The sequence below is a fragment of the Microtus pennsylvanicus genome, chromosome 9 (genome assembly GCF_037038515.1).
Source record: "Microtus pennsylvanicus isolate mMicPen1 chromosome 9, mMicPen1.hap1, whole genome shotgun sequence".
Lineage (NCBI taxonomy): Eukaryota > Metazoa > Chordata > Mammalia > Rodentia > Cricetidae > Microtus > Microtus pennsylvanicus.
This window is the reverse complement of record NC_134587.1, coordinates 68,238,828-68,253,983: the sequence shown is the minus strand read 5'-3', so window position 1 is coordinate 68,253,983 and position 15,156 is coordinate 68,238,828. Positions and strand designations below refer to the sequence as shown.

General features: G+C 41.4%; 1 protein-coding gene across 1 annotated transcript in view; it reads left to right on the top strand.

Moving 5' to 3' along the window:
* The window catches only part of LOC142857022 (disintegrin and metalloproteinase domain-containing protein 5-like), a 75,586-nt gene that overhangs the window by 27,159 nt on the left and 33,271 nt on the right, over window positions 1-15,156 (top strand). Inside the window, exons 15-17 of the mRNA XM_075984640.1 lie at window positions 3,176-3,266; window positions 3,877-4,093; window positions 14,058-14,144. Of these exons, the coding sequence (XP_075840755.1) occupies window positions 3,176-3,266; window positions 3,877-4,093; window positions 14,058-14,144 (395 nt within the window). The remainder of the gene's footprint in view (window positions 1-3,175; window positions 3,267-3,876; window positions 4,094-14,057; window positions 14,145-15,156) is intronic.

The window sequence follows — 15,156 nt, the reverse complement described above, 5'->3', positions numbered from 1 at the left end:
CATTACTGACTGAGTCATCTCCCAGCCAATACCATCACTGACTCTTTTTTTCATTTTTTTTTATTGAGTAAAGGAAAAAAAAAGTTTCCGCCTCCTCCCAGCCACCGATTTCCCTCCCCCTCCTTCCACCCTTCTCCCTCTCCCCCCACTCCTCTTCCCTTCCCTCTCCAGTCCAAAAAGCAGTCAGGGTTCCCTGCCCTGTGGAAAGTCCAAGGTCCTCCCCCCTCCGTCCATGTCTAGGAAGGTGAACATCCAAACTGGCTAGGCTCCCACAAAGACAGAACATGAAGTAGGATCAAAACCCCGTGCCATTGTCCTTGGCTTCTCATCAGTCCTCATTGTTCGCCATGTTCAGAGAGTCCGGTTTTATCCCATGGTTTTTCAGTCACAGTCCAGCTGGCCTTGGTGAGCTCCCAATAGATCAGCCCCACTGTCTCAGTGGGTGGGTGCACCCCTCGTTGTCCTGACTTCCTTGCTCATCTTCTCCCTCCTTCCGCTCCTCATTGGGACCTTGGGAGCTCAGTCCAGTGCTCCAGTGTGGGTCTCTGTCTCTATCTCCATCCATCACCAGATGAAGGTTCTATGGTGATATGCAAGATATTCGTCAGTATTGCTATAGGATAGGGTCATTTCAGGTTCCCTATCTTCAGCTGCCCAAGGAACTAACTGAGGACATCGCCTTGGGCTCCTGGGAGCCACTCTAGGTTCAAGTCTCTTGCCAACCCTAAGGTGGCTCCCTTAACTAAGTCTTCCTTAAATTCAATGAAAATAAAGAAACAACATACTCAAACTTATGGGACACTATGAAATCAGTGCTAAGAGGAAAGTTCATAGCACTAAGTGCCCACTTAAAGAAAACAGAGAAAGCATACATCGGAGACTTAACAGCCCACCTGAAAGCTCTAGAAAAAAAAGAAGCAGACTCACCTAGGAGGAGTAGAAGACTGGAAATAATCAAACTGAGGGCTGAAATCAACAAAATAGAAACACAGAAAACAATCCAAAGAGTCAATGAAACAAAAAGCTGGTTCCTGGAGAAAATCAACAAGATTGATAAACCCCTATCCAAACTAATCAAACGGCAGAGAGAGAATATGCAAATTAATAAGATCAGAAATGAAAAGGGGGACATAACCACAGACACAGAGGAAATTCAGAGACTCATTAGATCTTACTACAAAAGCCTGTATGCCACAAAACTGGAAAATGTAAAAGAAATGGACACTTTTTTAGATAAATACCATATACCAAAGTTAAACCAGGACCAGGTGAACAATCTAAATAGACCTGTTAGTCGTGAAGAATTAGAAGCTGTTATCAAAAACCTCCCTACCAAAAAAAGCCCAGGACCAGATGGTTTCAATGCAGAATTCTACCAGAACTTCCAAGAAGACCTAATACCTATACTCCTTAATGTATTTCACAATATAGAAACAGAAGAGTCATTACCAAATTCCTTTTATGAAGCTACAGTTACTCTGATACCAAAACCACACAAAGACCCAACCAGGAAAGAGAATTACAGGCCAATCTCACTCATGAACATCGACGCAAAAATCCTCAACAAAATACTGGCAAACAGAATCCAAGAACACATTAGAAAAATTATCCATCATGATCAAGTAGGCTTCATCCCAGAGATGCAGGGCTGGTTCAACATACGAAAATCTATCAATGTAATCCATCATATAAATAAACTGAAAGAAAAAAACCATATGATCATTTCATTAGATGCTGAAAAAGCATTTGACAAAATTCAACATCCCTTTATGATAAAAGTATTGGAGAGATTAGGGATACAAGGGTCATACCTAAATATAATAAAAGCTATATACAGCAAGCCGACAGCTAACATCAAACTAAATGGAGAGAAACTCAAAGCTATCCCACTAAACTCAGGAACACGACAAGGCTGTCAACTCTCTCCATACCTCTTCAATATAGTGCTTGAAGTTCTAGCAATAGCAATAAGACAACATAATGGGATCAAGGGGATTTGAATTGGAAAGGAAGAAGTTAAACTTTCGTTATTTGCAGATGATAAGATAGTGTACATAAGCGACCCCAAAAACTCCACCAAAGAACTTTTACAGCTGATAAACACCTTTAGTAATGTGGCAGGATACAAGATCAACTCCAAAAAATCAGTCGCCCTCTTATACACAAAGGATATGGAAGCAGAGAGGGAAATTAGAGAAGCATCACCTTTCACGATAGCCACAAACAGCATAAAATATCTTGGGGTAACTCTAACCAAGGAAGTGAAAGATCTATTTGACAAGGACTTTTTTTTTTGAAACATAATAAAGACATCTTGGGAAGGCTTTTAGCGGAGCTCAGGGTGAACGGTGTTGCTGTGGCTTGCATCAGTGAAGAAGTGGGGCCCCACAACAATAACTCCACCTGACTGATATGACATCATTCTGACAGCACTACTATGAGACTGGTTTTGGGGTACCAGCTTCAGAAATGGTGTACCTTCTTATAATGTTCTGGCCAGAACTCCAAATAAGAATTTCAGAAAAACAATATCAAATACTCAGAGACCATTTACAATTTTACAAAACAGCGACCTTGAAACTTAACCATCATTTTACCTTCTTTTTTTAAAATTTATTTATTTATTAAAGATTTCTGTCTCTTCCCCGCCACTGCCTCCCTTTTCCCTCCCCCTCCCCCAATTAAGTCCCCCCCCCCAGCCCGAAAAGCAATCAGGGTTCCCTGTCCTGTGGGAAGTCCAAGGAACCCCCACCTCCATCCAGGTCTAGTAAGTTGAGCATCCAAACTGCCTAGGCTCCCACAAAGCCAGTGCGTGCAGTAGGATCAGAAACCCATTGCCATTGTTCTTGAGTTCTCAGTAGTCCTCATTGTCCGCTATGTTCAGAGAGTCCGGTTTTATTCCAGGCTTTTCCAGACTCAGGCCAGCTGGTCTTGGTGAGTTCCCAGTAGAACATCCCCATTGTCTCAGTGTGTGGGTGCACCCCTCGCGGACCTGAGTTCCTTGCTCGTGCTCTCTCTCCTTCTGCTCCTGATTTGGACCTTGAGATTTCAGTCCTGTGCTCCAATGTGGATGATGCTAAGAAGTCACATTGCAGCTTCCAGTCTTCCTCTGTGGGTCCAGGAGTGTGAGCTGAACTCTCAAATCCATCTCACTTCTCTGTGTCTTTATCTTTAGGTGTGAGAGGGGCTCCCTTCTGGTGTCATGAAGAGTTGAATTCCAGAGGTGATCGATTTGGCAACTGTATTTCTCATCATTGTAAATTTGAGTATGTGTTTAGAAAATTATACTTTTACCTAGAGTGCAGATTCTCAAATACTAGAATGTGTTCTGTGGGAACCACTGTGGGGGACTTTGTCAGATTTCCTTTGGCCCATGATCTCAACTGAATGGTTGTTGTCTCTTGCCATGGAAACAGCTTTTGTATATAGCTTTGAGGAACTATCCCTTGTGTTAAGTAGTTCACGTGTATCTTTATGGTAAACATGATATACCTCACAAAATGTATTTAACAAAAGTTATCTTGTTTTACCTACTAAAAAACGTATAATCAATGGTCATTAAAATCCAAATTCCAGTAGCTAGAACAAAGCATAAAAAAGCTGTCATGATGATTATCTTTTAATAATCATGATTCTAAAAATGATTCAACCTGGATTTAATTTAGTAAGACATTATTTTTAACTTAGATGTATACTAAGTTAAAGAAGAGTAAATTCTAGTTTCACATTGTATAGCGAGCTAAGACAGAAAGAAAACGTTCAGAGAAGGTGGGGCTGCATTGCTGGTTTTCCTAGTGTGGACCCTTAATTGCTAGCCTGTGATAACAACTACTTATGTCAATAAATGCTAAGAGACCTTTCCCATTATGCTTCCAGAGATGTTCTGTGTGGGAAGTTAGTCTGTACATGGCCATTCAAGAGGATAGTGAAGCTCGTCAATATATCTACGGTTTATACGCACGTACAAAATGACGTATGTGTATCTCTCTATAAAGGCGGGAGGATACCTAAGAGCACACCAACAACATATAGCACTATTGAAGACAGAGACGAAACCTTTGTCGAAGATGGTACTATCTGTGGCCCTGATATGGTAATTTGAGATAATTTAAACTGATTTAAAAATTATTTTGTAGTCATATTTGTCTTGACACCCAAGCACTGTCTTTTCTACAATTTCTTTATTCATTGTGATAAAATGCTCATAGCTCATAACAAAGGTTCTCCTCTTAAAAGCTGTGTGTAATTTAGTGGCACTAAGTTCACTCCCAGTATTGGGTAGCTACCACACCACTGTGCATCTTTGTAGCCCTTTTCTCTTGTAGAACTGAAACTCTGCCTATGGGATTGCTCTTTGTTCCCCTCTGTAGTCTCTGCAACACTCTTTCTGTGCTCTGTGATCACTATAGATATGACACAGAAGTGGATGATCTACTTTACTTAGCTGAGATCCTCAGGGACCATCCATCATGTAGCAGAAATTACAAGTTCTATCTTTTTCAAGCTGTGTACTATTTCACCATTTGGATATCTCACGTATTGTTATTCATTCTTCAGCTCAAGACTATTTTCATACTTTAGCTACTGTAAATGATGTTATAGGACGCAAAATGTTCATAATCCTACTTTTAGTTCTTTTTTTAATTTTTTTTAAATTTATTTATTTATTAAAGATTTCTGTCTCTTCCCCGCCACTGCCTCCCATTTCCCTCCCCCACCCCCAATTAAGTCCCCCCCCCCCCCCCAGCCCGAAAAGCAATCAGGGTTCTCTGTCCTGTGGGAAGTCCAAGGAACCCACACCTCCATCCAGGTCTAGTAAGTTGAGCATCCAAACTGCCTAGGCTCCCACAAAACCAGTGCGTGCAGTAGGATCAGAAACCCATTGCCATTGTTCTTGAGTTCTCATTGTCCGCTATGTTCAGAGAGTCCGGTTTTATTCCAGGCTTTTCCAGACTCAGGCCAGCTGGCCTTGGTGAGTTCCCAGTAGAACATTCCCATTGTCTCAGTGTGTGGGTTCACCCCTTGCGGTCCTGAGTTCCTTGCTCGTGCTCTCTCTCCTTCTGCTCCTGATTTGGACCTTGAGATTTCTGTCCGGTGCTCCAATGTGGGTCTCTGTCAGGAGGATGCCTATATGTTTTTCTCTGGGTTCTCCTTATTTAGCTTCTCTAGGATCACTAATTATAGGCTCAATGTCCTTGGTTTATGGCTAGAAACCAAATATGAGTGAGTACATCCCATGTTCCTCTCTTTGGGTCTGGCTTACATCACTCAGGATAGTGTTTTCTATTTCCATCCATTTGCATGCAAAATTCAAGAAGTCCTTGTTTTTTATTGCTGAGTAGTAATCTAATATGTATATATTCCATACTTTCTTCATCCATTCTTCCATTGAAGGGCATCTAGGTTGTTTCCAGGTTCTGGCTATCACAAACAATGCTGCTATGAACATCGTAGAGCATATACTTTTGTTGTATGATAAGGCCTCTCTTGGGTATATTCCCAAGAGTGGTATTGCTGGGTCCAGGGGTAAGTTGATCCCGAATTTCCTGAGATACCGCCACACTGCTTTCCAAAGTGGTTGCACAAGTTTGCATTCCCACCAAATGGATGAGTGTAGTGCACCCCTTTCTCCACAACCTCTCCAACAAAGGCTATCATTGGTGTTTTTTATTTTAGCCATTCTGACAGGTGTAAGATGGTATGTTAAAGTTGTCTTGATTTGCATTTCCCTGATCGCTAAGGAAGTTGAGCATGACCTTAAGTGTCTTTTGGCCATTTGAAGTTCTTCTGTTGAGAATTCTCTGTTCAGCTCAAAGCCCCTTTTATAATTGGGTTGATTAGCCTTTTACGGTCTAGTTTCTTGAGATCTTTATTCATTTTGGAGATCAGACCTTTGTCAGTTGCGGGGTTGGTGAAGATCTTCTCCCAGTCAGTGGGCTGCCTTTGTGTCTTAGTGACAGTGTCCTTTGCTTTACAGAAGCTTCTCAGTCTCAGGAGGTCCCATTTATTCAATGAGGTCCTTAATGTCTGTGCTGCTGGGGTTATAAGTAAGAAGTGGTCTCCTGTGCCCATGTGTTGTAGAGTACTTCCCACTTTCTCTTCTATCAGGTTCACTGTGTTCAGACTGATATTGAGGTCTTTAATCCATTTGGACTTGAGTTTTGTGCATGGTGATAGATATGGATCTATTTTCATTCTTCTACAGGTTGACATCCAGTTTTGCCAGCACAATTTGTTGAAGATGCTCTCTTTTTCCCATTGTATACTTTTAGCTCCTTTATCGAAAATCAGGTGTTCATAGGTTTGTGGGTTAATGTCAGGGTCTTCTATTCGATTCCATTGGTCGACTTCTCTGTTTTTATGCCAATACCAAGCTGTTTTCAATACTGTAGCTCTGTAGTAGAGTTTGAAGTCAGGGGTGGTAATGCCTCCAGATGATCCTTTGTTGTATAAGATTGTTTTGGCTATCCTGGGTTTTTTGTTTTTCCATATAAAGTTGATTATTGTCTTCTCCAGTTCTGTGAAGAATTTTGATGGGATTTTGATGGGGATTGCATTGAATCTATAGATTGCTTTTGGTAGAATTGCCATTTTTACTAAGTTGATCCTCCCAATCCAGGAGCAAGGAAGATCCTTCCATTTTCTGGTGTCCTCTTCAATTTCTTTCTTCAAAGACTTAAAGTTCTTGTCAAATCGATCTTCCACATCCTTGGTCAGAGTTACCCCAAGATATTTTATGCTGTTTGTGGCTATCGTGAAAGGTGATGCTTCTCTAATTTCCCTCTCTGTTTCCATATCCTTAGTGTATAGGAAGACCACTGATTTTTTGGAGTTGATCTTGTATCCTGACACATTACTAAAGGTGTTTATTAGCTGTAGGAGTTCTTTGGTAGAGTTTTTGGGGTCACTTATGTATACTATCATATCATCTGCAAATAACGAGAGCTTAATTTCTTCTTTTCTGATACGAATCCCCTTGATCCCATTATGTTGTCTTATTGCTATTGCTAGAACTTCAAGCACTAATTGAAGAGGTATGGAGAGAGTGGACAGCCTTGTCGTGTTCCTGATTTTAGTGGGATAGCTTTGAGTTTTTCTCCATTTAATTTAATGTTAGCTGTCGCCTTGCTGTAAATAGCTTTTATTATATTTAGGTATGACCCTTGTATCCCTAATCTCTCCAATACTTTTATCATAAAGGGGTGTTGAATTTTGTCAAATGCTTTTTCAGCATCTAATGAAATGATCATATGGTTTTTTTCTTTCAGTTTATTTATATGATGGATTACATTGATAGATTTTCGTATGTTGAACCAGCCCTGCATCTCTGGGATGAAGCCTACTTGATCATAATGGATAATTTTTCTAATGTGTTCTTGGATTCTGTTTGCCAGTATTTTATTGAGAATTTTTGCATCGATATTCATGAGTGAGATAGGCCTGTAATTCTCTTTCTTGGTTGGGTCTTTGTGTGGTTTTGGTATCAGAGTAACTGTAGCTTCATAAAAGGAATTTGGCAATGACTCTTCTGTTTCTATATTGTGAAATACATTAAGGAGTATAGGTATTAGGTCTTCTTGGAAGTTCTGGTAGAATTCTGCATTGAAACCATCTGGTCCTGGGCTTTTTTTGGAAGGTAGATTTTTGATAACGGTTTCTAGTTCTTTGCGACTAACAGTTCTATTTAGATCGTTCACCTGGTCTTGGTTTAGCTTTGGTATGTGGTACTTATCTAAAAAAATGTCCATTTCTTTTGCATTTTCTAGTTTTGTGGCATACAGGCTTTTGTAGTAAGATCTAATGAGTCTCTGAATTTCCTCTGTGTCTATGGTTATGTCCCCCTTTTCATTTATGATCTTATTAATTTGCATATTCTCTCTCTGCCGTTTAATTAGTTTGGATAGGGGTTTGTCGATCTTGTTGATTTTCTCCAAGAACCAACTTTTTGTTTCATTGATTCTTTGGATTGTTTTCTGTGTTTCTATTTTGTTGATTTCAGCCCTCAGTTTGATTATTTCCAGTCTTCTACTCCTCCTGGGCGCGTCTGCTTCTTTTTTTTCTAAAGCTTTCAGGTGGGCTGTTAAGTCTCTGATGTATGCTTTCTCTGTTTTCTTTAAGTGGGCCCTTAGTGCTATGAACTTTCCTCTTAGCACTGATTTCATAGTGTCCCATAAGTTTGAGTATGTTGTCCCTTTATTTTCATTAAATTCAAGGAAGACTTTAATTTCTTTCTTGATTTCTTCCTTGACCCAGGTGTGGTTCAGTAGTTGACTGTTCAGTTTCCATGAGTTTGTCGGCTTTCTGGAGGTAGGATTGTTGTTGAATTCTAACTTTAATCCGTGGTGATCTGATAAGACACAGGTGGACACTGATATTTTTTTTGTATCTGTGGAGGTTTCCTTTGTTTCCGAGTATGTGGTCAATTTTCGAGAAGGTTCCATGGGCTGCAGAGAAGAAGGTATATTCTTTCCTATTTGGGTGGAATGTTCTATAGATGTCTGTTAAGTCCATTTGCTTCATTACCTCCAGTAGTTCTCTTACTTCTCTATTAGGTTTCTGTCTGATTGACCTGTCCATTGCTGAGAGAGGTGTATTGAAGTCTCCTACTACTAGTGTGTGTGGTTTGATGTCTGCCTTGAGTTTTAGTAATATTTCTTTTACATAAGTGGGTGCTTTTGTATTAGGGGCGTAAATATTCAGGATTGAGATGTCATCCTGACAAATTGTTCCTGTTATGAGTATAAAGTGTCCATCTCGATCTCTTCTGATTGATTTTAGTTTGAAGTCAGTTTTGTTAGAAATTAGTATGGCCACACCTGCTTTTTTCTTAGGACCATTTGCTTGAAAGACCTTTTCCCAACCCTTTACTCTGAGTAGATGCCTGTCTTTGTGGTTGAGATGTGTTTCTTGCAAACAGCAGAATGTTGGATCCTGTTTTCGTATCCAATCTCTTAGCCTGTGCATTTTTATAGGTGAATTGAGACCATTAATATTAAGTGATATTAATGACCAGTGGTTGTTTACGCCGGATATTCTTATTGTTTTTGGAAGTAGAATTTGTGTGTCTCCCTTCTTTGAGTTGTGCTAGTGAAGGGTCGCTATGTGCCTCAGTTATTGTAGGCAGTGTTGGCAATGTTGGATTCCTTGGGTTGCGATTTTCCTTCTATTACTTTCTGTAGGGCTGGATTCGTGGCTATGTATTGTTTAAATTTGTTCTTATCCTGGAATGTCTTGTTTTCTCCATTTATAGTGAATGAAAGCTTGGCTGGGTATAGTAGTCTGGGCTTGCATCCATGGTCTCTTAGCTTCTGCAGTACTTCTATCCAGGACCTTCTGGCTTTCATTGTTTCCATAGAGAAATCAGGTGTAAGTCTGATCGGTTTACCTTTATAAGTTACTTGGCCTTTTTCCTTTGCGGCTCTTAGTATTCTTTCTTTAACCTGTATATTTTGTGTTTTGATTATTATATGGCGAGGAGATGTTTTTCTTTGATCCAGTCTGTTTGGTGTTCTGTATGCTTCTTGAATATTCAAAGGAATATCTTTCTTTATGTTGGGAAAGTTTTCTTCCATAGTTTTGTTCAAAATATTTTCTGGGCCTTTGAGCTGTGACTCTTCTCCTTCTTCTATCCCTATTATTCTTAGGTTTGGTCTTTTTATTGTGTCCCATAATTTCTGAATGTTTTGTGATGAGAATTTGTTGGCTTTGCAGTTTTCTTTGATCAGAGCATTTATTTTCTCTATGGTATCCTCAGAATCCGAGATTCTTTCTTCTATTTCTTGTATTCTATTGATTATGCTTGTTTCTGTAGGCTCTGCTCATTGACCTAGATTTTCCATATCCAGCTGGTCCTCAGTTTGTGTTTTCTTCCTTGCTTCCATTTCAGTTTTCAATTCTTGAACTGTTTCCATTACCTGTTTGATCATTCTTTCTTGGTTTCCCAGGGTATTATGTACGTATTTACTCATTTCTTCAAATTTTTGGTTATACTTCTCATCCATGTCTATAAGGGCATTTTTCACATGTTGTTTAAGGGACTCTATTGCTTTCATAAAGTCAATTTTTTCCACTTCTTCTGTTTTAGGGTGTTGATGACCTTCTGTTGTAAGATCATTGGGTTCTGGTGTTTTCATGCTGTTTTTCAGATTATTGGGTGAATTCTTGCCTTGGCGCCTGCCCATCTCCTCCTATTGATGCTATCTAAGGCATCTGTTAAAACTGGATCAGGTTTCCCTGCTGGCCAGGGGCTCCTCTTAAAAAATGCCCTTGCTCTGTTTCCTGGTTTCTGCCGGGAGCCAAGATCCCTCTCACCCCTCAGAAGGGTCTTCAGGAATAGGACCCGGCTCCTCCTTTGCCAGGGACCTCCCCAACCGAAGGCCTACCTCTTTGATTTAATTGTAGTGGGGCGATCTGCTCTTGGTGTTGCGCGTGGTCCCTGCAGCCTGCTTCTGCTGTTACGATGGTCCTGCCTCCTGCGGCCTGTGTCCTCTGCTACTGCTCCAGTCCCAGCCGGTCCCAGCTGGTCCCAGTCGGTCCCCGCCGGCTGTGGAGGGCGTCCTCCGGCCGCCTGTGCCGTCCGGTCACTTTTAGTTCTTTTGAGCATATTCTTAGAAGTAGAGTTGTTGGTTTGTAAGGTAACTGTTTTCAATATTTTGAATAATTACTATATATACTGTCATCCATAATGGTTAGAGCATTTTGTATTTTTATCAACATTTTAAATAGTGTATGTGTGATAATTAATATTGGCTTCAATTTGACAGCATCTACAATCACCTCAAAAACAAGCCTTTGATAGATTTGTAAAGTGTCCCTATTAGGTGATTGAGATAGGAAGACACACCCTGAATACGGGTGAGACCATTTCCTAAGTTGGGATTCCAGACTGAGCACTCTCATTTTTTTTTTTTTTGCCCCTTGCTTCCTCTCTCTACCCTGCCTTTCTCTCTTTCTTGAAAATGAATGCAGTGTGACCGACTGCCTCCTGTTGCTGGGTTATCTCTACCTTGATGGACTGTATTAATGGGTCCAGCTCAACAGGTACATTCCTGAGAAGGGGAGTGTGGACTGAGGAAAGAAATAGGCATAGAAAGAGACAGCAGAGTCCGGAGGACTTCCAGTGACTACTGTGACAAAAGCCCCAAGTTTATTACTCACAGTCCTTACACACCCAAAACAAAAGGGGAGGGCACAAGGCTCCCACGGTACAAAGAGCAAGCAAGTGTAATTACATCTTTCCATCTCAAAGCACTCGGTTGTCACGCCCTACATTAAACATCCTTAGATTCTGAACATGAGAGGAATTGTATGATGCCACTTTCCCGGTTCATTTTCCTTAGCATGATGATACTTTGAGCTCCATCCATGTTTCTGCAAACACCACACTCTGGTTCTCCTTGACAACCAAATAAAATGTTCCATTGTGTACATGTACCATGTTTTCTTCCATTCATCTATTGGCAGACATATAGGTTTGGTTCATGTGGTGGTTTGAATATAATGTCTTCCCATAGTCTCAAGCATCGAATGCTTGGTCCCCAATAGCTGATGATGTCTGGGGAGGCTGAGGAGATAAGGCCTTACTGCAGGAACTATGGCACTGACGGTGGCCTTTGAGAGCTTAAAGACATGGCATTTTCTGGTTTGTGCTCTCTGTTTCCTGCTTGTGGTGTATTATGTAGGCTCTCAGCTTAGTCCGGTCATCATGCCTGCCTACTGCCATGCTTCCTCACCATGATGGTGATAGACACTCATCTCCCTCGAATTGTGAATCCAAAAAAACCAAACCCAAATAAAACTTTCTTTTATAAGTTACCTTGGTTATGGCATTTTACCACAGCAATAGGAAGGTGACGCATAGACCATCCTGAACTCTTGTGGAGATGGAAGAAGCTGTAAGCAAAGACGTACAAGTGTCTCAACATTAGGGTGACTTGGAATTCTTCAGAAACAGACCTAGGAGTATTGGAATCTGTAAAGAACTCCAGAAGTTTAATACCAAAACCCTAAATTATCAGAACAATAAATGGGCTAATGAATTACATAGATGGCTCTCAAAAGAAGAAATAAAAATGACCAGTGAATATCTGAAAGTCTTCAATTTATGTTTTAGTTGGGGTTTCTTTTGCTATGGTGAAATACCATAGCATCAACTTAGAGCGAAAGGGTTTGCTTGGCTTGTATATCACAGTCCTTTGAGGGAAGTCACGGAAGCTCCTCAGACAGGGAGGAACGTGGAGGCGGGAGTTGATGCAGAGACAATGGAGGAATGCTGTTTACTGCTGGCTTCCCGTTCCTGCTTTCCTACAGAATCCAGGACCACCAATGTAGGGGTGACTCCACCCACAAAGGGCAAGGCCTTCCCACATCAACCACTAATATAGAAAATGGCCCACAGGCTTGTGCACAGGCTGATCTTATGGGGGCTTTTTCTCATTTGGGGATTGGACCTGTCTTGGATGTCTTTTTTTTTCCTCTCCATTTTGCCAAAGTATCTTGGAGTCTAGAAATAGCTTATATTTAATGCTACCTAATTTGAATATATTGCTAAGAACTGCTTTCTGGCTTTGCTTTAGTATTTTTATATTTTTTCTTTTAAACAGATATTGCTTTGTATTTTGGTTTTGCCATTAGGCAAATGATGTCACAAAATCAGTTAGAAAATGCTCTGCTCTTTCCACCTGCAGAAAAATTGGAAAGAGAGCTGGCGGTGCTTCCTAACTATTTGTCGGAATCCACTGTGAAGCCAGGGCCATGGACATGGATTTTCTCCATAGAGATCTATGTGGTTACTGATTCAGAATCCTTACTGCTCGTGGTTCTTTTCTGACCTGTTTGTGTGTGTTCCTTGTATAGTCACATTAGGCCCTTTTGGTCACTCGTGACAATATTCCTGAGGAAAATAGCTTCCAAGGAGAAGGATTTTTTCCTTGTCGTCTCGTGAGTGTAGAGCTGTAGCCTGACTTTCCTGGATCACAGATACATTGGCCCTTGTGTGCTGATCCTAAGGAAATGCTTCTCAAAAAATGTTTTTGAGAAGACCCCTCTTTTGCATCCTATGTTTAGGGTCTCTCCTTTTCGAATGAATTTGGATTTTCACAAGATCCAAAATGTTGAAGGGTTGGGTCTTTCCTTTGGGAAAGCGTTCCTGCTGTACCAGTTTAGAGCACATGTCTACTTAAGGATGCTAATCTTGAAGAATGGCCTTTGTTCCCTCAGCACCACCTTTGTCTCCAACATCAGATCCACGCCTCCCCTGACAAACATCATGGTTCCCAGCTCTGCTTGTTGCTCTCGCTCACTTTAACCAGGGCACAGTGACAGTAACTACAACGGCCTGAATGCCCTTGCCTTTTATGGCCCCTACCAAACAAATGAGTTGGTGCTCTACAGTTTAGCTTCATTTGAGTGATAACAGACAGGATGCTGCTGGACTCTGCCAGGCCATCACAGGAACAGCCCGATCCCTAGCAATAGTCCCTGCCGTCTTCTAAAGCATATGTGCCAGGTCCCTGCTGCCTGTGTTCCTCTCAGCAGGCTGACCTTCCAAATCCCTAGCACAATGGTCGTTTGGGTTTTTCTAGCTTCAAACTCTATGTCTTCCCTGTGAGTCACTTCCAAAGGCCTCCAGACAGCTTGAGCTCAGCAATGATCACACTTCTGACAGCAAGTGTATGTGCTCATTAGTTTTGTGTAATACCTCATCAAACAGAGGGTCTGTCTGTGAACTTTCACTCACTGCAGGACACACAGGCTCCCTCCACTTGGGATCAAAACTGAGATCATCTCCTTCGGTGCTTTATCTTTCTGATAGGACTTAAGATCAGCGGCTTGAAAGTCAGACTCAAAAGTCCTTGCATAATTTGCAGTCTGTAGGCACAAAACTCATTTCAGTATATAAGAATTACTTTTTTCTTGGCTATAGTCTCAGAGATTTGAATCCCAACTATAGGTAATATAAGTTTTGGTTTTCCTAAATATGTCTTGTGCTTTTTCTATGCTCTCAATTGCATGATTTGACTGCCTTTATTGTTTATCTTCTCACTGCTTTGCTTTAGTACTGTAAGGAGGCAGTGTGCAGAGAATTGAGATTTGTCGCAAATTTTGACACTTGCAATGCTACTAGAGATTGCAATAACCATGGGGTGAGTATTTCTTTCAGCAATATGGCTTTGGCAATCTAATAAGCAAGACATTAAAACTGACTTGGATTTGTTTTGCTATTTTTATTCTGTATGGTGTCTTTGATTATATTTACCATATTTATTATGTTATATATTATATGATATATAATATACAAAATATATTCCATATATAATATAAGTGTAATGTATTTTATTTATAGGTGTATTTATAAATTTATAAGTGCTTTATAAATCATTTATATAATTTATATTTTATTTATATTATATAAAACGTATATGTATATATTATTTATATTTATCATGTTATGTATTTATCATGTACAGGAGGAAGGGCAGGAGGATAGGCAGGGGGATGGACAGGAGGATGGACAGGGGGATGGACAGGGGGATGGTCAGGGGGATGGTCAGGGGGATGGACATGGGGATGGACAGGAGGATGGACAGGGGGATGGACAGGGGGATGGACAGGGGGATGGACATGGGGATGGACAGGGGGATGGACAGGGGGATGGACAGGGGGATAGACAGGGGGATGGACAGGGGGATGGACAGGGGGATGGACAGGGGGATGGACAGGGGGATGGACAGGGGGATGGACAGGGGGATGGACATGAGGATGGACAGGAGGATGGACAGGAGGATGGACATGAGGATGGACACGGGAATGGACAGGGGGATGGACATGAGGATGGACAGGGGGATGGACAGGAGGATGGACAGGGGGATGGACATGAGGATGGACAGGAGGATGGACAGGAGGATGGACAGGAGGATGGACAGGGGGATGGACAGGAGGATGGACAGGAGGATGGACAGGAGGATGGACAGGGGGATGGACATGAGGATGGACATGAGGATGGACAGGGGGATGGACAGGAGGATGGACAGGGGGATGGACATGAGGATGGACAGGGGGATGGACAGGGGGATGGACAGGGGGATGGACAGGGGGATGGACAGGAGGATGGACAGGAGGATGGACAGGAGGATGGACAGGAGGATGGACAGGGGG